General features: G+C 40.6%; 1 protein-coding gene across 3 annotated transcripts in view; it reads left to right on the forward strand.

The window, feature by feature from the left end:
• LOC132891965 (solute carrier family 35 member F5-like) overlaps positions 1–12,310 on the forward strand; it is a 60,017-nt gene extending 47,707 nt beyond the window's left edge. The window contains exons 13-16 of one of the 3 annotated variants that reach the window (XM_060930144.1): positions 1,894–1,984; positions 2,376–2,530; positions 7,906–8,002; positions 11,629–12,310. In XM_060930144.1, coding sequence (XP_060786127.1) covers positions 1,894–1,984; positions 2,376–2,530; positions 7,906–7,987 — 328 coding nt within the window. In that variant the 3' untranslated portion in view covers positions 7,988–8,002; positions 11,629–12,310. Of the gene's footprint in view, positions 1–1,893; positions 1,990–2,375; positions 2,547–7,905; positions 8,003–11,628 lie in introns of those variants that run through there. The other 2 variants (XM_060930145.1, XM_060930147.1) reach the window with 2 other exon arrangements.
• The last annotated feature ends 13,868 nt before the right edge of the window (positions 12,311–26,178 follow it).

Below are 26,178 nucleotides of genomic sequence, written 5' to 3' on the forward strand. Positions count from 1 at the left end.
ACATCGTTGACGTGTCTCTTTTCCAGTTTTTCGATGTCCGTTGGTATGTTTTTCTCTTGTAAATATGCGTGAAGAATATATAATGAAGTTTTGGTAGCCTTTCGGGTCTTCAGCGCATCTTTTAGTTTCAGTTTATTTATTTGGTGCTTAATCCGAGCAGTAGCACTGGATTAGCCTTGTCTTCTCTCTTTCCCGGCCAACAAAGAAATGATTTTGTGCAGCAGAACGTTTTGTCACTGGATCTTCGCATGAGCTCTGACGTGTGACATCGTGTTGTCTTGACAATGTGCAATATTATAACAATATTGCATGCTCATTCTCCATTGGGGAGAGTGGCGTAATACATGGAGGATAAGCAATATGATGATGTTGCATGCAGTCAATAAACCCACGAGAATGGAATAGAATAGGTTTTTATTCCATGGACAAAGTGGCCTGTATGTAGAATAATCACCGATATTTCACTCCGATGACATCACTCCCAGTGTTTTCCTGCTGACTAGATGCACGTTGTCAAAATGGTGAATCGTTTCAAAATTAAAATTTTGCGTGTTTTTTTTTTTTGTGGATGTGTCCATATAATATAAAGAACATGACAGTGGCGCGAATATATGAAGTTTATCTTCTCGTGTTGAAAATATTTCACTCGTTTGCTTTGCTCACTTGTGATGTATACATTCACCACTCGAAGGTAAACTTCATATCGTTGCGCCACTGTGTAATATCCTTTATCACAGTACTGCTGAATTCTGAATTCTACAAGGCTTAAAAATTCTACAAAGTTTTATATTAACACATTCATTCTATAAATTTCCAGAATATTTGGGATATTTTCCAAAATGCTATAAAAACAAACATCTGTGAGTTTGTTAATTTGTGTGAGCCTTTATTTAACTGACAAAGATTTTAAATAGTTTCACTGACCAACTTAATTGTATTTTAAATTTAGAATTTGATTCCTGCAACACAGTGTAGGAAAAAAAAAAAGGTGGGACAGAAGCATTATTACCGTTGTATTACTAAACGCTGACTACTTTGAAGAATCTAAAATATTAAACATTTTTGGGCGGGGGATATAGAAACGGATTCTGTCCGTCCGGTCGTGTTTTCATTTCCGGGCCATATCTTTAAAACGACTGAAGATATCTTCATGAAACTTTGTATACGTATCAAGCAACATGTGAACTGGTGCCTTTTTTTTGGGGGGGGGTGGAGTATTTTTCAAATTTTTACATAAAAAATAGAGTTTGACTTAGTTTCTAAGAGCCATGTTTGTTTCCAGAGCATATATCCAAAACTATTCATGATACGGATTTGAAACTTGGTATACATGTTAACAGGGTGATGTAGATGTGCGTTTTCATACTAAGAAATTTTAATTTTTCATGTTTCCATGGAAACAATTTCAAACTTAGTCTCTCGGGGTAGGTTTTGTTTCCGGAGCAGAACTTGAAAACTATGAGTGGTACGGTCTTGAAAGTCGGTATATGTGTTGATTAAGTAATGTCTATGTTCCTTTTGATACTAAGAAATGTGAGAAATTGTAATTTTTAGCTCACTTGGACCAAAGGTCCGGTGGGTTTATGCCATGAGCTGCTGAGGTCGGTGTAAAGAGGTCGGGTTGGTTTCCTGCAGCAGAACTTGAAAAATGTGACAAATAATATCTTGAAACTTGGTATATAGGGCGGGGCATATAGATGACTCTGTCTTCTTGTTTTAATGCTTTTTGTTGACCACCCAGTTCCATATATGTTCCATATGTTATTTCATAGTTTTGATGCCTTCAGTATTGTTCTGCAATGTAGAAAATGGTCCAAATACAAAAAAACCTATGAATGAGTTCATGCGTCAAAATGTATGACTGGTACTTTGTGTATGTTTGTGTGTTTCCAGGGGCTGTTTTCTCACTTCCTCTCTAATTGGGACACTGGCTCTGAGTTTGACAGTTCCACTGTCCATCCTGACTGATATATGCTTGCAGAAGGTGAGGTGTGTAAACTGGTCGAAAGGGTGTGTGTGTGTGTGTATATATGATACACAAATGCAAATCCAGTTTGGTCCATAAATAATTGTGTAGTTCTTTGGATTTTTTTTTGTGTGTGTTTGTTTTTGCAGCAAATTGCATTTTAAATGAAACATGGCGTACAGGGAGGTTAAAATGCAGGCTGTCGGCTTTCATTTGAGGGGATTTGCATTTATATTGAGCAAACCATCTAGGAATTGTGGCTGTTTTTTAATCTAATGAATAGAGTACAAACAACAACAATTGCTGATATATATATATATATATATATATATATATATATATATATATATATATATATTCTCAGTTCAACAGACAGTGTAACCTTGTGTGTGTGCACATGTGTTCCCAGACAAGTTTCTCCTGGTTATTCTTTGCCGGAGCAGTCCCAGTTTTCCTCTCCTTCTTCCTGACTGCACTCCTGAGCCACTACAATAACTGGGACCCGGCGATGGTGGCGCTGCGGAGAGTTTTCTCCTTTATCTGCCGCAAGCACAGGATTCACAGGTGGGGATTCCTCACTGTGAGTAGAGGTTCAGCATTAGTTTTGACTCAAATCCTACAGTTGTATGCAAAAATTTGGACACCCCTCACCAAATTTGTGTATTTTTTTTTTTTTTTTTTTTTTTTTTTTAGTTTTTTCAATTTATTATTATACCCCCTTCTCCGAAGGAGGGGGTAGGACTGGTTTTTTTTTTTTTTACCTCCATCCATCCGAAACACCCTTTTTCTCAGCAACCACAAATCATCGCCACTTGGTACCAAACTTCAGCTTGGGGTTCTGTACTGTTTTCAGGTCTGCTGCACATCGACTTCCTGTTTACCAACTGAATGTATTCACAAAACATATAGCGCGGATTTACAAAATTTTCCTATCACTTTTCTCAGCAGCTATAAATCACAACTGCTTGAGATTTGGTAGCAAGCTTCAGCTTGGGGTTCTATACCGTGTGTACCGTTTTCAGGTCCGTCACACATCGACTTCCTGTTTACCGACTGAATGTATTTGTGAAACACACAGAGTGGATTTTGACGCTATTTCAAGAAGCTAAATGCTATTTCAAAATAACAGTTTCCCAGGATGGGATTTGAAATCCCTGGGGAGACACTGCTCTTTACTTACTTGTTTCAGGGTTCATTATTTGTTGAAGTCAACGTTCATAATACAGTGGCCTATTCCTTCAATTGCTTGCGTTCTGATATCAGCGAGAGTGGGGGTGTATGAAAGTGAGCAGTAGCTCATGGTTGATCTTGTTTATACAATGAACTTTTTGGTGTTGAGCTTTTAACAGGTTGGACATTATCACAAGCCCGTTTACAAAATGCGGATGAGTCGCGGAATACAGATTCACGGAAAATAAAAAATATAGTATACAGCACAGCTCTTTTACTCACAGATATGTGATATTTTCTGTGAAATATAAATAGTTAAAATGAAAGAGTAAATTAACAAACATACAAATGCAGGTAATAAAAATATATAATTTTTATTTATTTATTTATTTGTTTGTTTATTAATGAACTTCAACAGTCCAGACGTAATTGCTCTTGACTTTTTTTTTTTTTTACTGAGTTTACAATTCTGGCATCTCGGATGGAACCATTTTCTGCATTTTGTACAATTAAACATAAATCCATATTCTGGCTTCCTACATGTCCAGTGAAGTTTTATGATGTTCCACATCTCTTATTGAAAGCCTCGTCTGCCAGTTAATTAGTATTGGCTCGACTTTCTCTGACACTTCTACCTCCGTCATGTAGCTACCGTACCATCGGCAGATAACGTCACCGTGGAGACAGTCTTTGTGACGTCTGTGTCATTGTTCCGTAGACTCGTCGCAACGTTTGTAGAATTAGCTATCCATGCTACATCATCCATATGAAATCCGTAATATATTGAAACGTCCGTGACTAATCTGTAAATTACTAGCATGCGTGATGCGTCTGTGTTAAAATCTGTAATCACTCTGTATTTTGTATCGTTTTTTTTATTTCCTTGAACCCTTTTGTCAACCAAAATATTTCTGAAGTGAAAAGGAATAAATAGAACCTCTGCAGAAAACTATTGAATAAATAACATTTGTTAATTTTATATTTGATGATATTAAAAACCAATATATATTGTGGCACGTGCAGAAGTTTGAACTGCTTGCAGATGCTTTTTGTCGCCAGCCAGGAGTCTGTCTATTCTTCTTGTTTTTAGGAATTTTTAACCACTATTCCTAGAATTTTTCTAGTTCTGAGATATTCTTTGGCTATGCACAGCATGTTTAAGACCTGCCCGGTGATTTTTCCCTGATGCTCAAGTCAGGGGACTGTGTGGGCCAGTTTGCATTTCCTGAAGTAATTTTATGGTGGATTTTGCATGCTTTTTGGAACATTGTGCTGTTGTCGAACCCAGACTGTTGTCAGATTTGCTTCCAGACTTTGAATTTGGTCGGGGTGCCCAAACTTTTCCATACAACTGTAATAAGCTGACTAAGTAATTGAATGTGTATATCTTAACCAAAGCCTATATTTCTAGTCTTAAAGTGCATATTCTGGACCAGTTTTTTTTTTTTTTTATGAAAGAATGTCCCTTTACACACTCATCCAGAAGGGTAATTTTGCACAAGGCCATCTGTCTACAGCAGAAAAAAATAAAATAACAAAACGCGTCTGGAAAAATCCCAAGGGAGTCTGGAGCCAGATTCGTGACGTCACCTGCGGAAGCGCCAGCAGGCTGCTCGAGCTTTACACGGTTTCAGTGCACATCCTGTGTAGACCAAGCGCTCCCATTTCTCTCTCATTGTCTGGTCTTTTGGAAAACGATGAGTACTAATCCCATCAAGATTGGTGTTGCTACACCCTCCTACGATACATCTGTTAACCATTTTAATAATTACGCGATAACGTTGAAGAAATTTGTAGAAAACCACCAGGTCGTTTTCTCATAAACAAACCAGCGCTGACGTAGGATTCAGAGGGAGGCGTCCCGCACGCGACGTCACGAAAATCAATGTTTCCCGGGAAATCCAAACGCCAAGTTTTTTCAGAGGCGGACCAATTCGCCTCAAATGGCTTGATTTCAACTGAATTTTTCTGGTATTGCGCACGGTAAAAAAAAAATTGCAGAGAATGCAGAATGTTACAGATATTTGACCAAAGTTTAATATAAAATAGGAGAATTACATTGATCTTGCTCCTGAATTTACTCGTGATATGCACTTTAAGACCTTTTTATATGGTTAATTAGAGGACAGGATTGTTTCTTTTTCCAGTCAGTGAAACTTGACGGCATCTAATTTCAGAAAATCTGTTTCAAACTGGTCCATTGTGCTATGGCAGGATGTATTTACACCCCCCCCCCCCTTTTCATTTTTATTTTCTTTCTTTTTTTTCCTTTTCCCCCCCCAATCCTAAACAGCTTCAGTGTGTTTGTACTGCTGGTGAAACTGAATACAGTATTCTATATGCATCAAAATATAACCCAAGGTGACAACAGGATTAGGAAATATAAAACCGTGTAAGCTTTGGCTTTTCTCCTGATTTTCACAAGCTGTAAACTGTACGTAAACGCTGATGTCTAATGGCGTTTACTCTGTTCTTTAAAACTGTAAAGATGCTCTATCTTGATTGATTACTTGGGTTGCTGTGGGGTTTTGTTGTTGTTTGTTGTTTTTCCCTAAGCAAGGAGTTGTCTTATTCTTAGCACTGAATGCTGCTTTGTTTGTTTATTTATTTATTTGGGGGGTTGCAACCCACAGATAAACTGTAGTATTTTTTTTTAAGTTATTTAGTGTAATTACATAAACTTGCTATAAGCAAGGAAAATGTTCACTAGTTGTACCAAGCATTGTGATTGGTCTCCTTTTGAATAATGCTAAAGGAGCCCTTCAGCTAGAGCAGGGGTTTTCAAAGTGTGGGAGAGTGAGCCCCCCCCCCCCCCCCCCCCCCCCCCCCCCCAGAGAGCAAATAAACAACAGCGCCCCCCCCCTACAATTTTTGTTGTTGCTATACTTAATGTTCCATTCGTATTTAAAAAAAAATGGTTGTTGTAAAAAAAAATTTTTATTTTACACATTTTAAACATCTCTGCTTTTTGAAAACCTCTTTTACACATTTTAAACATCTGTGCTTTTTAAAACATCTTTTTTTACACATTTTAAACATCTGTGCTTTTTTAAAACATCTTTTTTTACACATTTTAAACATCTGTGCTTTTTTTAAAACATCTTTTACACATTTTAAACATCTGTGCTTTTTTAAAACATCTTTTTTTACACATTTTAAACATCTGTGCTTTTTTTTAAAACATCTTGTTTTACACATTTTAAACATTTGTGCTTTTGAAAACATCTTTTTTTTTTACATGTTTTAAACATCTGTGCTTTTTTTTAAAACATCTTGTTTTACACATTTTAAACATGAGCTTTTTGAAAACATCTTTTTTACACATTTTAAACATCTGTGCTTTTTTTAAAACATCTTTTTTTACACGTTTTAAACATCTGTGTTTTTTTAAAACATCTTTTTTTACACATTTAAAACATATGAGCTTTTTGGAAACTTTTTTTTTTACACATTTTAAACATCTGTGCTTTTTTTTTTTAAACATCTTGTTTTACACATTTTAAACATCTCATAGCATCGTTAGCGAGCACCTCTTGGCAGACAGCACACTGTGGCAGTGGAGCATCTTCAGATCCAGTCCATGAAAATCCAGACTTTAAATAATCGTGGTCATACTTCCTTCTTTTTTTTGCTTGGCCCAGACTCTGTCTCCTCACTCACTGTAGCTTTAGGTACTAAAAATCGATCCATTTTGTCTCTGGCAAAGGCTAGCCGAAGTTCACTAAATGTCCGCAATAGTAACTTATTCTGGTTTATTTTTCCTCACGTTGCGCCCCCCCTGAAGAACTCTGGCGCCCCCTAGGGGAGGCGCGCCCCACACTTTGAAAAGCCCTGAGCTAGATTATTTTATTATCCCTAAATGGCTTCGACCTTTTCTTATACGCTCACCGGCCACTTTAATAGGAACTTGTTCTTGAGTCTAAGATTCCTGTTCTTGGCTGGCAGGAGTGGAACCCAATGTGGTCTTCTGCTGTTGCATGCTGAGATGCTTTTCTGCTCACCACGGATGTAAAGAGTGATTATATGAGTCGCTATATCCTTCCTGGCAGCTCAAACCAAGTTGGCCATTTTCCTCTGACCTCTCCTCACCAAGACGCTTGTTTCCACCCACAGACCTGTCGCTCACTCAGTGTTTTTTGTTTTTCGCACCATGTCATGTAAACTCTAGAGACTGTTGTGTGTGAAAACCCCAGGAGATCAGCAGTTTCTGAAATACTCAAACCAGTCCATCTGGCTCAAACCAACACCCATGCTACCGTACAGTGAAAGAAAGTCACTCTTTGAGATCACAATTTTTCCCGTTCTGATGTTTGAAGTGAACGTTAACTGAAGCGCTTGATTTGTATCTGCATGGTTTTATGCATCGCGCTGCTGTCAAGGGATCGGCTGATTTTTAGATAACAGCAGGTCTACCTAATAAAGTGGCTGGTGAGCGTACAAGTTTATAGGTCACCGAGGAGATGCGTAAAACCTGCCTGTGTATAGCTTATGCCGGTTTGTTTCAGAAAGCTGCTAGCTTAGTGCAGGAAGTAAGAGAGAGGAGAGTGGAAAGTGCCTTTTCGTCTCTGAAGTCCATCTTTATTTTGCACCTTTTGGAAAAAAAAAAAAAAACAGACAGGAGTCAAATTCCAGTTTTAAATCCAGGTACATTTTTAAAGATCTAATAAAACTCCTCAAACCTTCCCGTAGTAGTATTTGAGGCTTAGATTCAGTGCTCAATCAAGGTTCTATCTGTGAAATGTGTGTTGTATTGTGTGGGTGTTTTGTAGATTAGCAGAGGACAATGAGCAGTGTGAGAGTCTCATCCCTTTACAGAGCTCTTCCCTTGATAACCGAGGGTTTTGCTCTTGATTAACATTTCAAGAGGTAAGCTCTGACCTTTTCTACATACAGTACCAATGAAACGTTTGGACACACCGACTCATTCATAGGCTTTTCTGTATTGTGACTATTTTCTACGTTGTAGAACAATAATAAAGGCATCAAAACTATGAAATAGCATATTGAACATAGACAGAATTGTGTTCAAGAAAATACATTTCCTGTTTTAGATTCTTCAAAGTAGCCAGCGTTTACCTTGATGGCGCTTTGCACATTATTGGCATTATCTTAACCAGCTTCATGAGGTAGTCACTTAGAATGCTTTTCAATTAACAGGTGCCTCGTCAAAAGTTCATTAGTGCAATGTATTGTCTTCTGAATGCGTTTGAGATCAAACAGTAAATATTTAAATAATATTGGCTGGCGTTGAGTGGTATATCAGATGTATTCCATTCAGCTAGCATGATCTTGAACAAGTCGAAGACGAGTAGCTGAATGGAATATCGGAATCAGAAGCCCTTTATTGTCACTAGTCACATGTACCAGCGAAATTAGCCGTCAACCTGTCCGTACATATACAACATACAATTGACATAGGGTAGACAGGACAGGAAGATGGGGATAAAGATAAAAAGGAAGCACAACATGAGGAGAGATAAGGGGAAAAAAAAAAAAAGAAACCCCCCCCCCCCCCCCCCCCCCCCCCAAACTATGCTCCTGTCAGGAGTACAGTGTGGGAACATTAAAAAAACCTTTGCATAAGCACAACTACAACATAGGTACACTTTAAACACGGGACTTGAGGGGGGGAAATCAGGGGTAAGGGGGGGAGGAGGTAATCCAGCGCAAGCAAGCAGCCGTCCGCTCCTGCAGCCATGAAGGCGCTGGTCACGCACCCGCTTGTCACACTGGGGGTAAAAATGGCGACCGCGGATATACCACAAAAAAACAGCCATTATTATTATTATTATATGAGAGTGATTCCACGCTTATGGGTACTGAAATGGGGACATGAACTTATTCACCTAAAACCATTTCTTTTTTTACCATCAGGTCACAAAACATGTAATCTTTAATGAATGATATGTTAAAAGATAACTTTAATTTTCTGAGATGTAATAAAAACATATTTATATGCCAAAGTCAAGCCTATGAGTTCCAAAATGATGTCTGTTACATTACTTCTGTTACGATTGTCCATCTCGCGTCTGTTACAAATTAATTACAATCTAGCTATATACCATGTTAATCTTATTGAAAGAATGTGTATGTTTATTCTACTGCACATGTTTATTAATTATATTTGCTAAAACATCACCTTCCTATGTTTCAAAAAGTAATTCTACATTGTTAAAATTGAGAATATATATGTCCACAACACTTCTGTTACGTTCTGACTTTGGCATATAAATGTTTTTATTACATCTCAGAAAATTAAAGTTATCTTTTAACATATCATTCATTAAAGATTACATGTTTTGTGACCTGATGGTAAAAAAAAAAGAAATGGTTTTAGGTGAATTTTTAAAAATAAGTTCATGTCCCCATTTCAGTACCCATAAGTGTGGAATCACTCATATTTATTTATTTATTTGATGGAACAATTATAGATTTTACAAAAAGTTAAGAACAGGGGGGTAACTTAACAATATTGAATGCTGATTCTGATCGAATGTAATTCAATGTTCTTTCAATCCAGTGTACTGTACAAAGTCAAAGTTCTAACAATAAAAATGGTACAAGTCCAAAAAGCCTGAATAACAACCCAACTTATATACAAGCTATATACAGGTTGACGGTTCAAGTTCAGTTACTTTTGGTAGGAGTTAATTGGTACACTGCAGTTGTTCAAAACAAAAGGGCTTTGCTGAGTGAAGTCCACGAGTGACGTCCTCTTGTAAAAGTCTCCATCACTTTTCCTCACCTGCAAGTAGAACTTTGCCAATATTTCCGCTATTGCTCTCTTTTCCAGTTTCTCGATGTCCGTTGGTATGTTTTTCTCTCGTAAATATGCGTGAAGAATATCCAGTGAAGTTTTGGTCGCCTTTCGGGTGTTCAGCGCGTCTTTCTCTTTAAATCTTCCACTTTTAATGAGGCAAATCTCGCGGTCATATTTGTGTACAAACTGTCACAGTCACTCGCTAGTATAGAAGTTTTACATATCCAATTTGTGTTTCTTCCAGTTTTTCAATGCCTGTTGGTATTGTTTGTTTGTTTGTTTTTTCTCTTGTAAATATGCGTGAAGAATATATAATGAATTTTGGTAGCCTTTTGGATGTTCAGCGTGTCCTTTTAGCTTCCGTTTATTTATTTCGTGCTTAAACTGAGCACTGAATTAACCCCGTCTTCTCTCTCTCTCTCTCTCTCTCTCTCCCGGCCGACAAAGAAATGATTGTGCGCATGCGCATCAGAAAAGTTTTGTTATTGGATCTTCGCATGAGCTCTGACGTGTGACGTCGTGTTGTCTTGACTGATGTGCAATATTATAACAATGTTGCACGCTCGTTCTCCATTGGGGAGAGTGGCGTAATACATGGAGGATAAGCGATATGGTAACAAGATTGCATGCCATCAGTAAACCCACTCGAAGGGAATAGAGTACATGTTTTTATTCCATGGAACAAGTGGCCTGTATGTATAAAAAGAAATACAGTAAATAGCCCTATTTCTCAACTGTAGTAATCCATATTATGTCCAGAACCGCTCGACTAAGCAAAGAGAAACGGCACCCATTATTATTTTAAGACACGAAGTGTCTTTTAATTAATAAAAATAAAGGGAAAAAAACCATTGAATCAGGTGATGTGTCCAAATTGTTTTTGTCTGGTATTATACGTGTTCTAACAAGGCCCAAGCACGGCCAAATCATTTCGTTTTACTTTATGTGCATGTTGTTTGCCTTGATTTGCCTTGGAATTGATCTTTTTTTTATTTTTTTCCCCAAGATGCATTATTTTTCAACATAAACTGTAAACCAATGGTAAAAACAATCCAAATGAAGAGATTTCCTGCCAATATATAATATTTAGTGTAATTAGACTACATAAAAATGTCTGTGATCGCATTTTCATGTATTTTTTTTTTTTTTTTTTTTTTTTTTTTAGGATGGGTAATAATGCTATATCAAGTATGCAGATGGGACTGTAGTGCTTGTGAAGCCATTTTATAAAATTCAATGTTTTTTTCCATTTTCCCATCTGCTGTGTGTCCTAAGACACAGGCATAAACGAGAGCTGAGGAAGTCATTCTTGAACACCAGATGTTGGTGGTTTTGGAGATTTTTTTTGTTTTGTTTAGTTTGGCTTTATCTCATTCCAAAGAAAGCCAAGGCAGTCTTGTGGCCTTGGTAGCACATTACTCCTGAGTAAACTGGCCCCATGTTCATTTTATTTTGAATATGAATCAACCAGAATAACCTTATGAGTACAAACTGAGGCAAACTGCTTCTCTTCTGGGCTGTGTGTGTGTGTTTATGCTAAATTGTCAGTGAGAAAATATGAGTAACATGCCTCAGCTTGAATCACCACCCACCGAGACACACGCACACACACTGACCTCATTCTACCATTTCCCGTTGTGCAACTAGTAATGTTAAAACCTGCATTTTAAAAATTCTATTTTTTCCACCAAGATTGTGTATCAAATAACTAAAGTAAAACTTCTTCATACAGGAACAGAGAAGCAGCAAATGACAATCTGAATCCTGCCATTATGCCTCGTATCATCTCTTCCTTCTCCTGCTCCTCACGTATCCTGAAGATCCTGTGATTGACCATATTTAATCCTCATCTTGTTGGCTGTGATATCTCAGGGCTAGAAACCACGCCCAAGCAAGCAGCTTTCACCAGCCGTGATGGATGATCCAGACACACTAACTGACTTTCCAATCACGGTATCATAAAACGAGCCCTTCCCAAGCAAAATGGGTTTGTGATCTGCAGTGTGAGATCTTGCGTTAAAGTGTGTGCGCGCACACGCACGCGTGTTTATCAGTATATCACATTATGAATGATTTGTGTTAGTAAATTAATACAGGCCATACACACTTCATAATTATTGTCAAGCAAAGTGATATACATACAGATTTGCTGGTTTCAAATCACCGTTTCTCCCATGAAGTTCAAATATTATCATCTTTTTAATCTTTGTACAATAGAAGGACTCTAGCTGTCGAGGTCCTAGTGAAAACCACACGATGCTTTTCACCAGTGAAACGAGACACTAAAACCATGTAACATGGTCATGAATATTGTGTGTATGAATTACCATTACCATGTAATTAATAGTTTGAATATATTTGGTATGAATTACCAAATACAATCCAAATCCAAGTAAACACTATTGAGCATATGAGTCTAGTGTGTTCTCCTGGGTTTTTTTTTTTCTTTTCTTTACTTTAGAACAGGTTAAAAACCCTGTTCTGTCCTCTTTGAGAGCAGTGTTGTTGTGTTCTGAATTTATCACAGATCACAGTGGCTATGATGCATTATACCTTCAGTTCTTTCACCAGTTTTGAAGAAACGAGACCGGTTCATTGAGAACTGCTCTCGGATTTGGTCTGTTGTTAACTCCAAGTCTGCATTTTAAAGGAATACTTCAGCCAATACTGGCTGAAAGGCCCGAAGGGGGATTATGTCGTGGCGATGTCCGTCCATCCCAGGAAGGGTACTCACCTTCTGAAATCAACTCCTCTCTCAATTTTTGGAGGAATTTCACGAAACTTGACAGGATTCTTTCTTGTATGTCGGTAATAATATGCATATTGCAATTTCGTTCAATTCCGTCGCATTTTACCAGAGTTATGGCCCTTGATTACCAAACTTGTACTTCGACAATTTCACGAGGGTGTATTTTAAGCACTTACAGCATAGGTATAGTTGCCAGCGGGGGATATTGTGCTCTCGGAGCACACTTGTTCAAAATGTGTTCACAAACTCTATGTGGACACACACATCTGATCTTTTCAAATCAGCCGCTTTTGTCTGTGACTTAAGATCAGATAAAGATCTCGTATGTGGCATGAAAGAGAATGCTCAGCTCGGAATTCATGTGCCTGTTTCCCAATGTGCATGCAAATATCATATTTGTCTACAGTGCCGCAAAACAACAATGGAGGACAGGAACAGCACAGACGATATTCAGTGGATGGATGGGGAAATTGGTTATTAACTTGATACTTGGGGAATCGATTAGAGAAAAATCTGAGTTTTTCATGTTTGAAACAATTGCCCAGTCAATCTTTGCGCATATGTGGGGCGTTTTGGGAGACATGGGCGTTTCCATTTAAGACGGATATGGATTGCTTGCAGTTACAAATGGAGTCAAGGTTTGGACACACATACTCATTCATAGGTTTTACTGTTTTTTGACTATTTTCTACATTGTAGAACACTACTGAAGACATGAAAAACTGAAATAACATCTGGAACATACCTGAAATGATGTGGTAAACAAAAAAAAGTGTTGAAAAAAAACCCCAAGGTTTCATGTTTTGCGTTCTTCGTGGTAGCTACCGCTTTTACCTTGACGACGGTTTTACTCACTGTTGGCATCATCTTAACCAGCTTCACCTTTTAGAAATGCCAAGTCAGTTTATTTGTATAGTGCTTTTAACAACAGACATTGTCACAAAGCAGCTTTACAGAAAATTAAAGCCTTTAAACATGAGCTAATTTTATCCCTAATCTATCCCCAATGAGCATGCCTGTGGCGATGGTGGCAAGGAAAAACTCCCTCAGACAACACGAGGAAGAAACCTTGAGAGGAACCAGACTCAAAAAGGAAACCATCCTCATCTGGGTGATAACAGATGGCGTGATTTAGAAATAACTCGCTTCTATAAGAGTCTCCTATAGAGTCACAAAGTATAACTGTGTAACCAGGAAATTCATTATCGTTTTAACATGAAGTCTGTTTTGTTGAAGTTATAAACTGTCTGTTGATGGAGACTTGAGTCCAAAACTGTTCATGACAACTACAGTCCTGAAGTTAGCAAGTCAACTTAAGTCCTCAGATATAAATGTATTACTGTAAGCGTCCAGAGTGTCTTCCAAGTGTGACTTTTGACTGTCTGTGCGGGGCCGTCCTCCACAGGAGCGATGTGATGAGAATCCAGCCAGACGTAGGGCATCAGGATGGATCAGGCACGTCCAAGGAGCAGAAGAGATCAGCACCTCGATCTCAGGGTGGGTGGGTGTGTGTGTGAGAGAGAGAAAAATGCAGGTTGTTGGGTATGCCCAATGTCACCTAATGGGTAAGAACAGGATGCATTTTGCACTGAATGTAAGCAGGGACTCCAGCAAAACTAACTATGATGGCATGACTAAAAAGGGAGAGCTAGAAGGTAACCCAGACATGAGGGCACCCTGGGACATAAAGCAGTCAGCCACTACACCATCCATCCATTATCTGTAGCCGCTTATCCTGTCCTACAGGCGAGCTGGAGCCTATCCCAGCTGACTATGGGCGAAAGGCGGGGTACACCCTGGACAAGTCACCAGGTCATCGCAGGGCTGACACATAAAGACAAAACAACCATTCACTCTCACACCTACGGTCAATTTAGAGTCACCAGTTAACCTAACCTGCATGTCTTTGGACTGTGGGGGAAACCGGAGCACCCGGAGGAAACCCACACGGACACGGGGAGAACATGCAAACTCCGCACAGAAAGGCCCTCGCCGGCCGCTGGGCTCGAACCCAGGACCTTCTTGCTGTGACGCGACAGTGCTAACCACTACACCATCAAATGTCAAATGGTCTTGCCATGAAATAGCCTGAGGTGCTAACATGGCATTTATAAAAAAAATAATAATAATAATTTTAAAAAAACTTAACCAGCTTCATGAAGTAGTCACCTGGGCTGCTTTTCAATTAACGGATTTACCTTGTCAAAAGTTAATTAGTGGAATGTCTTGTGTAGCGAGACGCTAGTCGTCAGACCTGAACATGAACCCAGGTGCATGAAAAGTGCTCTTTTATTTCCTAAAAAGTTGTGGGGAACAGTGGCAGGTGCAGGGCTGTGCGAGGCATGATGGGTGTCCAGGAACTCTTGAGAGGAGTATATCAGCATAGTAGCTGCGTGTAAGCTCAACTTAACTGTGAAGTTGGTGGTGGCATCCTATATTCCACTGATTACTTGAGGAGGGCAAAGAAAGATGCCACTAAACTGCTCCAGCTAGGGCTGGCTGATTGGCTCCGTCTCGCGGCCACGTCCTGCTGTGCTGTTCAAAACATGAGTACTGAACCGGAGCCCTCACAAGGAGCCATGTTCTAGCTTTGCTGTGACATCCATCCCCTTTTAGCTCTGAGCTGGTCCTACATCCAAGCTTGAGGTCATATCTCCTCCTTGACAGGCCATCAGCTGGATCTGAAAGAAGTCCTGTAATGACAAGAACTAGTGAGTAATGCGTGCATTGGAGTCTTTTGGCATTCATCATCCATTGTAGTGGTGTATGATCTGTGACTCAAGTGAACTGCCACCGAGAAAGATAGTACTCCAAATCCTCTACTGCCCACTTTCTTGCTAGGGCTTCTCTTTCAATGGCTGCATAATGCTGCTCAGCAGGGATTAGTTTTCTACTTACATAGAGCATGAGATGATCCTCACCCTCAAATGCCTGGGAGAGCAAGGCAGCAGGCCCATTTCAGAAGCGTCAGCCTGGACAACAAAGGGTAGGTGTAAGTCCTGGCTTGTAGAGGACTGGGGCACTTCTTCAGGGCCTGGAATACCTACTCTGCCTCGCTGGACCACTGGATCTTTTCAGGCTGTCCCTTCTTGGTCAGCACACCTAACAGATCAAGATTCAAAGTTCAGAAGACAAGAAAAGACCCAGATTTCACTGAATTATTAAGCCTTTAAAGCTATACTGCCTTTCAGATTTTAAGTTTAGGTCATAAAGAGAATTTTCCCCAATGCCCAATTATTTTTCTTTGGTGGACTGAAAGCTACTGAATTCAAATCACAGACTTCCAATTTTATTAGGGTTTTTTTTTAATAGAACAATTAATGAATTTAGGGTCACGTGGCCTTAAATCCTCCACTATTTTTTCCTGCTTCACCATGACCCAATTCAAGATACTACGTCATGCATCATGTGGCGGGCTTTCCCTGTTCGCACAAGGCATTGTGGGATACAAATTTGAAATAGGAGAGAAAAATGGAGGACGCGAGTGTGCGAATGAAACGTGAAAGACCGACTACAGTAATGGAAAGCGAGAAGACGTTACGTTATATATACGAAGGAAAGGAAATGCAGGACCAAACTAATAAATATCGGTGGTCAGCGAGCACCTCGGTGTGATCAGCTGTTCGTTTTGCGACAGAATGATGTAACTGTCAGTGCACAGTCAAAGGTAAACCTGTAGATGGCAGTAATGCAACACTGTGGATGCCAGCTGCCGTAAAACCCAAAGGAAGAAGAAGGAGAAGGTAAACCTGCACATGTGCACACTTCCTCTGTCTGCTTGACTGCACGAAGTGAGCAATTTCATGCACGTTATTTGTTTGGGAAATAATCCCCTCAAATTAAATACCTTTCCAGCCACAGAATGGCACTTTTTTGTGGAGATATTACAGAAATAAACAGATATCACAACCAGGGCTCTACAGTGTGCACATTTCACTCGCATTTGCGAGCGAATTTTTCGGCATGCGAACGACGAAAAAAAAAACACGTGCATTCGTGCGAGGGCTTCTTGCAGCCGACAATTTAGGAAAGCACTGAGCACAGACGTGACGAGTTTAACATTCTAAAATGTATCAAACGTTAAACTGCAAAGTATGTAAATCCAGCGCTGGATAGCCTACCTAATATCATTTTTTACACTAGAGACAAGAAAATTACATCAATGTGTTCATCAGAGCCTTGTGGCACTCAATGTGAAAGAATTTTGTGAATATCTCATTCCGTTTCCGTGTAAATCCCCGTTGTTTGGAAGGAGCACTTTGAGAAAATCCTTCACTTCCTGTGTGACACTCTGTGTCTCTGCGCTCAGCGTGCGGGTGGGGGAGGGGCTGCTCACTTTCACACACACACACACAGGAGGGAGGGGCTGCTTGCTCTCACACACACACACACACACAGGAGGGAGGGGCTGCTCGCTCTCTCTCACACACACAGGAGGGAGGGGCTGCTCGCTCTCTCTCTCTCACACACAGGAGGGAGGGGCTGCTCGCTCTCACACACAGGAGGGAGGGGCTGCTCGCTCTCTCACACACGCGCACACACACACACACAGGAGGGAGGGGCTGCTCACTCTCACACACACGCAGGAGGAAGGGGCTGCTTGCTCACACACACACAGGAGGGAGGGGCTGCTCGCTCTCACACACACACACACACACACAGGAGGGAGGGGCTGCTCACTCTCTCTCACTCACACACACAGGAGGGAGGGGCTGCTAGCTCTTGCGCGCGCACACAGGAGGGAGGGGCTGCTCGCTCTCACACACACATGAGGGAGGGGCTGCTCGCTCTCTCACACACACACACACACACACACAGGAGGGAGGGGCTGCTCACTCTCTCACTCACACACACAGGAGGGAGGGGCTGCTAGCTCTCGCGCGCGCACACAGGAGGGAGGGGCTGCTCGCTCTCTCACACACACACACACACACACACACGAGGGAGGGGCTGCTCGCTCTCACACACACACAGGAGGGAGGGGCTGCTCGCGCTCTCTCACACACACAGGAGGGAGGGGATGCTCGTGCTCTCTCACACACAGGAGGGAGGGGATGCTCGCTCTCTCTCTCACACACACACAGGATGGAGGGGCTGCTCCCTCTCAGAGAGGCACAGGCTTTTGGGCATCATGGCAGTGTAACGAGTAACGGCCTGTATTGTTGTGTGTGTGTTCAGTGTTGTGTACGTGTGTGTGTGTGTTCTGCCTGCGCCTTGCTCCCTGTCTGTAGTTGCGTGCATTGCCTCTGTCTTGCACTGCGGTGGTTCCCACGGTAGCCGGGGGGGAGTGAAAAAAGTTACATTTTTTTCCGTTCTGCCATGCTAGTGCGTTTTACCGGGACATGAGATTTCAGCATTTTTATTCTTCTCGGTCTGTAGCTTGAATAAGTTTAGGCTACTGAATAACACTTTCAGTTAAATTCGAGTCTGGTGCTTTTGTGCTGATGCTACAATATCCTACTATCACAATAAATATCCCCCGTAACATTTCCCGTTTTCTACTCATCTTTCTGTGATTGCCCCTCTTTCCCACGGTTGTATGTTGTGGGTGTGGCATTAGGTGGGAAAAGTGCTTTTTAGGGATTCATCAGATTATTCAACTGAGAGATAACGGAGAGCTGGTTCGGACCGAGCTGAGAAATATATTCGCTATGCAGAGAATAACGGCGTTTTTTAAAAGCAATGATGGTGGAAACAAGAGTAAAAGAACGGACGAGGAAGAAAGTGTAGTGAAGAAAGCTAGAACGACGGGAGAAGGTGGGGGAAAATTTATATAATGAGATGGAAAGCACACACCCCAGTGCAAACATTTAGATGGGAACATACAACACAGCAGAAAAACAAATAATATACAGTATATACAAATGGTGCATGTCACAACACAGCAGAAAAACAAAGAATATATATACAACTGGGCGTGCTGAGTTGCAGATGTTAATTGCACATTAGTTATAGAAACTCAGTTCAGTTACAAAACTCAGGATATTGCACTGTATTTGGTATTGCATTGTATTGGGTATGGATGTAAAAGTGTAGAAATATAAATATAAAATATACAAAAGCTGTAAAAGTAAAAAGTTGCTCTGTGAGGTTGCACTGTAATCAGTATTGCACTGTATCAGGTAAGTGTGAGAATATTGTCCTTTTAGGTCCTTGTTGATGCATTGTTGCACCTGCCAGAAGTGGCATTAGTCAGTGCATGTAATTAGCCTTTTTCACATTGTCACTTGCAGAAGAACCTCACATCCGTTTTCAGCCTTTTGAATGGAAGAAGAGGCGGCATGCTAATCTGCTGGCTAACAAATAGCAACCATAGAAAGTCAGTAAACTTCCTTTCCAAAACAAGGCAGATAGGTGACTGGAATGGTCGCTAATGATAAACAACAATGCGCAATATTATTATCAATCTTATCTGTGAATGACACAGTTTTGTTAAGATATGTTATACCTCTTCTTCCATTCCAAAATTCCGTATACCTCTTCTTCCATTCCAAAAGGCTGAAAACAGATACGAGTTCCCCTGCAAGTGACGTAATGTGAAAAAGGCTAATTGTTCAAGGTGGTTATGGCCTGTGGGGAAAAAACTGTTTTTGAGTCTGTTGGTCCTTGCTTTGATGCACCTGTAACGCCTGCCTGAGGGCAGCAAGTCAAAGAACTCCGAGCCAGGGTGGGAGCTGTCCTTGATGATGATGTTAGCTCTGCTGAGCTCTGCTCTCTGTTTAGCTACTGTTTGTTCATTCATTCAGTTGTTCGTTATTCATTTGTTTGTTCATTCATTCATTCTCAATTGAATTTTGCATTTTGTGTTGGTGTGTCTAAGGTTTGCGCTGCAATAAACCTTTAAAATGAAAACCTACTTGTGCCCTCATTTTTTCCCTGTGCTCCTAAAATTAACTTAGGAGCACATGTGCTCCTGAAAAAAAAAAAAAAGTTAGTGTAGAGCCCTGATCACAACGACCAAATTTCAGAGGGAATTTCACTGATTTTATGAAATCGAAAAGCTATATTGCTTTAAACTCCCAGAACCATGACTATATATTTTCCTCTGTATTTACTTGCTCAATAATATAACTGAAAAGTAGCCTGGCACTTGAAATGAAAGGAAGTCAACCGACCTTTCAATTATTCAAAGAAATTTTCCTGATCAATCTTACGCTAATCTGTTGGCCAAATTCTGGACTAAATTGAAGAAAACAAATGAAGTTGAGTGTGCCCTGTAGAAATGCTTGGAAGGAACTGTTCAGATTGGAACGTACCTCATTATAAATTGGTTCTTTTAAAAACAACCAAACAAACGAACTGGATGCTATTGCTGATGCAGTTTCTGAGAGGAAGCCCAAAAGCCCTTGGCTCATCCTAATGCAAGGAAGAAATCGAACACTAACGCAAAGCTCCATCGCTCTACCACAGATCCTGGCAGCCGCTTGCTCATAGTGTACAGCTTGTGCTTATCTCTGTTTTTATAGCACTTTTATTCATGTGACTTAGTGTTCAGTACTGAGCCTTTATACTAGCAGATATCCTGTAGATGGCTTTACGAGCTGTTTAGTTACTGAACTGTTTATAACAGCATTGCAGACACCTTTATTCAAATGGTACCCTTAATATATAACTCATAATTTTACATTTACTCAAGACAATTTTGTTTATTGAGAAAAGCAATAATGGTGAACATACTGATGCTGTGATTCACAGCATGTGGTGCTTTAAAAGAAATATCTTGAAATTTGAACATTACAAATTTTTGCAGTGGCCTCCAGACATGGCCACTACGGACTACAATAACCAACCTGCACCGCACTGCCCTCCATCTCCAGAACACTGGTTATCGCTACACTTGTTCTCAATCTGACCTAAATCACCACTGTGTATAAGGAATCTCAATACATACACACACACACACACACACGTTACAAAATAAACGCTCAGTGTTCCCTTGCCTGACTAAGCCTTTATACTCATACTGACTTTCTGCTTATCAGTATTCTGTATCTTGATTTGTCTCTGCCTGTGATATCCTGTTTTTGTGTCTCGCCTGACCATTGCCTGTTTATTGACTCTGCCTTTGCTTCACAATTTGGATTTGTTTGCCAATATCCTTGAATAAAAACTCTGCCGCTTTTATATCCATCTGTTTCCTATATTCGTGACATTATAGAAAAACGAGACCATCAGTGACAGCATAGCTCACTCCGGCCCCGTCTAGTCCAAAAGGAATGATCTAAAGTGGGCCACCTTGCACAATAAATATTGCAAGCTATATACACTACATACAAGCTATACAGTGCTTTGCAAAAGTATTCACCCTCCTTGGTGTTTGTCATGTTTTGTCGCATTACAAGCTGGAATTAAAATGGATTTTTGGAGGGTTAGCACCATTTGATTTACACAACATGCCTACAACTTTAAAGGTGCACATTGTTGTTTTATTGTGACACAAACAATAATTAAGATGAAAAAACAGAAATCTGGAGTGTATAAGTATTCACCCCCTTTTGTATGAAACCCCTAACTAAGAGCTGGACCAACCAATTCACTTCATAAGTCACATAATTAGTTGATTTAAGATCTATATGTGTGCAATCGGGGCGGCACGGTGGTGTAGTGGTTAGCGCTGTCGCCTCACAGCAAGAAGGTCCTGGGTTCGAGCCCCGGGGCCGGCGAGGGCCTTTCTGTGTGGAGTTTGCATGTTCTCCCCGTGTCCGCGTGGGTTTCCTCCGGGTGCTCCGGTTTCCCCCACAGTCCAAAGACATGCAGGTTAGGTTAACCGGTGACTCTAAATTGACCGTAGGTGTGAATGTGAGTGTGAATGGTTGTCTGTGTCTATGTGTCAGCCCTGTGATGACCTGGCGACTTGTCCAGGGTGTACCCCGCCTTTCGCCCGTAGTCAGCTGGGATAGGCTCCAGCTTGCCTGCGACCCTGTAGAAGGATAAAGCGGCTAGAGATAATGAGATGAGATGAGATGTGTGCAATCAAATTGTCACATGATCTGTCACATGATGTCTGTATAAATCAACCTGTTCTGGAAGGACCATGACTCTGCTACATGACTAAGCAAGCAACATGAAAACCAAGAAGCCTCCAAACAGGTCAGAGACAAAGTTGTGGAGAAGTATAGATCAGGCTTGGGTTATAAAAAATATCCCAAACTTTGAATATCCCAGGGAGCACCATTAAATCCATTATAGCAAAATGGAAAGAATATGGCACCACTACAAACCTGACAAGAGAAGGCCACCCACCAAAACTCACACACCGGGCAAGGAGGGCATTAATCAGAGATGCAACAAAGACACCGAAGATAACACTGAAGGAGCTGCAAAGATCCACAGTGGAGATGGGAGTATCTGTCCATAGGACCACTTTAAGCCGTACACTCCACAGAGCGGGGCTTTATGGAAGAGTGGCCAGAAAAAAGCCACTGCTGAAGAAAACACGTTTGGAGTTTCCCCAGCAGCATGTGGCAGGCTCCCCAAACACATGGAAGAAGATTCTCTGGTCAAATGAGATAAACATTGATCTTTTTGGCCATCATGGGAAATGCCATGTGTGGCACAAACCCAACACCCTGAGAACATCATTCCTACAGTGAAGCATGGTGGTGGCAGCATCATGCTGTGGGGATGTTTTTCATCTGCAGGGACAGGAAAGCTGGTCAGAACTGAAGGAAAGATGGATGGCACTAAATACAGGGCAATTCTGGAGGAAAACCTGTTTGAGTCAGCCAGAGGTTTGAGATTGGGATGAACGTTCACATTCCAGCAGGACAATGATCCTAAACATGCTGCTAAACCTATACTGGAATGGTTTAAAGGAAAACATTTAAATGTCTTGGAATGGCCTAATCAAAGCCCAGATCTTAATCCAATTGAGAATCTGTGGCATCACTTGAAGATTGCTGTACACCAACGCAACCCATCTAACTTGAAGGAGTTGGAGCAGTTTTGCCTTGAGGAATGGGCAAAAATCCCAGTGGCTAGATGTGCTAAGCTAATAGAGACAAACACCAAGAGACTTGCAGCCGTAATTATAGCAAAAGGTGGATCTATAAAGTATTGACTTTGGTGGGGTGAATACCTATACACACTCAAGATTTTTATTTTTTCATCTTATTTATTGTTTGTGTCACAATAAAAAAAAAACCAATGTGCACCTTTAAAGTTGTAGGCATGTTGTGTAAATCAAACGGTGCTAACCCTCCAAAAATCCATTTTAATTCCAGCTTGTAATGCAGCAAAACAGGACAAACACCAAGGGGGATAAATACTTTTGCAAGGCACTGTATATACACCCTAGGAATACCGACCTATTTGTCAGAAAGAATCCACAACAGCGAGGAATTGACTGAGAAGAAGTGATTTTTGTTGAACTGCTCATTAAGGCTTAATTAGTCCATAACTTCATTAATAACTGTAATTAAGAAAATCTGGGTAAAAGTTATATGTACCCTAGGTACCCCTACCTTCATGTCAGAAAGAATTGAGAGAGAAGTGATTTTCGTGAAATGTAGACAACACTGGACGGACGACGGACAACGCTTGATGGCATAAGTTCATCGCCTGTCAGCCGGATGAGCTAATAATCAATTCATCAGTTGATTATTTTCCAATAACTGCACATTCCAGGGTGTTTTATTCCTCTTATACTACAGTAATTGGACATTACCATTTTTTTTATTTATCAAAGAACAACACATTGTACTTTTTAATACTTTAATAATATTTAATCTTGTTTAAACATTCATTCACTCACCAGCCTCACTTTTTAATTCTCTCTTAATGTTACTAAGGCAAAAATACTTCAAAGTGCAAAGCCCTCCATCCTGAAGACTCTCCTGTGTCAAAACTTCAAGGTACAGCTTTACATCTGAGTGTTACAAAGCACTGATGATGGGAATCCATCCAAAAATGTTCATACCATTACAGCAGATGCTCTTATCCAGAGTGACATATGACACACCCAGAGCAGCCTGGGGGTTTGATGCCTTGCTCAAGGGTACTTCATCTGTTCCTGCTGGTCCAGGGAATCAAACCAGCAACCTTCTGGTCTCAAAGCTGCTTCTCTCACTATTAGGCCATGGCCTCCCCCATTGTGCCACTGAGAATGAGGACATATTAGAATGAGCACATTAATATAAGGGTCTGTCTCAGAAACTGGTCTCTCGTTTGGGACATTATGGTCAGAAAATACATTTTCTATTTTTACTTTTTTTTTGCATTTACCTAACACTCAGTGTTTCTTTTGTCATATTTAATAAGAATAAAGATAGTATCTTGCTTTATCTGGCCTCCACTGTGGAAAATTTTTTGGATTACAATTCAAATGCTTTTGTAAAATTGATTTACATATAAAATAACTACATCATGAAGAATTAAAGCCTCTCCTTCACAGACAAGTGAAAATCTCATCTCATCTCATTATCTCTAGCCACTTTATCCCGTTCTACAGGGTCGCAGGCAAGCTGGAGCCTATCCCAGCTGACTACGGGTGAAAGGCGGGGTACACCCTGGACAAGTCGCCAGGTCATCACAGGGCTGACACAGACACAGACAACCATTCACACTCACATTCACACCTACGGTCAATTTAGAGTCACCAGTTAACCTAACCTGCATGTCTTTGGACTGTGGGGGAAACCGGAGCACCCGGAGGAAACCCACGCGGACACGGGGAGAACATGCAAACTCCGCACAGAAAGGCCCTCACCGGCCACGGGGCTCGAACCCGGACCTTCTTGCTGTGAGGCAACAGCGCTAACCACTACACCACCGTGCCGCCACGAGTGAAAATATTGAATAAATTTCCTCTTTTGATAGAATCTACGGCCAGTCATTTTGCCCCGCCCCCGCTCCGTCCGGTGCAAAATGACTGGCCGTAGATTCTATCAAAAGTTCGATCTAAATTGACCATGGTTGCAAAATATTGCCCAAAAATACACAAAACCTACGAAATATGAAAGTAAGATGAAAAAGAAACATTATATTGCCTTATACTGCAAGACTAAAACAAAATAAAACTGTCAAAACTCACCTTTTCAGTGATAACGTCCGAACAGATCACCCGCGTAACAGAACGCCCGCAAATGGAAGCACGATCAGTTTCTAACTGTTGGAGTGGAAAATTCCATTCTACACATGCAAATTGTTAATGTGTGTCCTTCCCCGCACACAAATAACACGCTACGGTAAAAAATAGACCACAACTCATTTTATAGCTCAAATTCATACAAGACCAGCTACCATCAGAACATATTCTGTAAGAAACATATTCTATACCTAACTTTCAGCTTTCGTTTTAAAAAACAAAATCGCAGATTTATAACTAAATTTTTATATGGCGTAGTGATTTTAAGTTACTACTTTTGATGAGGGGCGGCACGGTGGTGTAGTGGTTAGCGCTGTCGCCTCACAGCAAGAAGGTCCTGGGTTCGAGCCCCGGGGCCGGCGAGGGCCTTTCTGTGCGAAGTTTGCATGTTCTCCCCGTGTCCGCGTGGGTTTCCTCCGGGTGCTCCGGTTTCCCCCACAGTCCAAAGACATGCAGGTTAGGTTAACTGGTGACTCTAAATTGACCATAGGTGTGAATGTGAATGGTTGTCTGTGTCTATGTGTCAGCCCTGTGATGACCTGGCGACTTGTCCAGGGTGTACCCCGCCTTTCGCCCGTAGTCAGCTGGGATAGGCTCCAGCTTGCCTGCGACCCTGTAGAAGGATAGAGCGGCTAGAGATAATGAGATGAGACTTTTGGTGAGGTAGTGACCTTGACCCTGAGGCTTTCCGTTTAGATCAAAACACACGATCGTATTGGTTTTGGGTCTGCGGAAAATGGAGTTACAAAGGTGATCAAATATTTTGCATGATGTTTTATTACGGTTATGATTATTCTGTGAGCGCACCGATCCTTAGGTGTATAAAGTTACAACTTAAAATACAATTAGTGATAACTGTAGACTTTTCAGTGGACTACAACCTTTTTAAGGGAATGCGATGTAGTCGACCATTTATCATGTCCCAGCTCAAGCCGCCATTTTTCCACAAATTTGCAGAATTTTTGCCAAATTCTGAATATTCACATCAAAGATTTAGCTTTATCTGTATTATTTCTTTCAAAATTTTATTTCAAATTAAAAACAACATCTCCATTCAAAACCGTATAGTTTATTGACTGTGAGTATATTTAGTGGGGTACCCCCACAGTACCCAGTTTCTGAGACAGACCCATAAATCTGCGATTTGTCTTGCTATTGAACTATTTTTCACACTGCTGTTATCGAAAATTAATCAACACCTTCTGACCAGTCAGAATTGAGAATTCGATTGAGAACTTATTTATATGAATTATCATTCATGTTCATAAGGACAGTTGGTGTCAAATAGTAACAGCATGTTTATATATCCACATATGCACATGCATCTTGTACAAGGTGAAAAAAGGCAGCTGATTTTGTCTTAATTTCTTCGATAAGCTTTATGTGCATTTATAGATTTCTAAAGCAAAACAATTTGGACAATTTAGGCAAGCTAAGAAAGTGTTGGG

This window comes from Neoarius graeffei, chromosome 9 (assembly GCF_027579695.1).
Source record: "Neoarius graeffei isolate fNeoGra1 chromosome 9, fNeoGra1.pri, whole genome shotgun sequence".
NCBI lineage: Eukaryota > Metazoa > Chordata > Actinopteri > Siluriformes > Ariidae > Neoarius > Neoarius graeffei.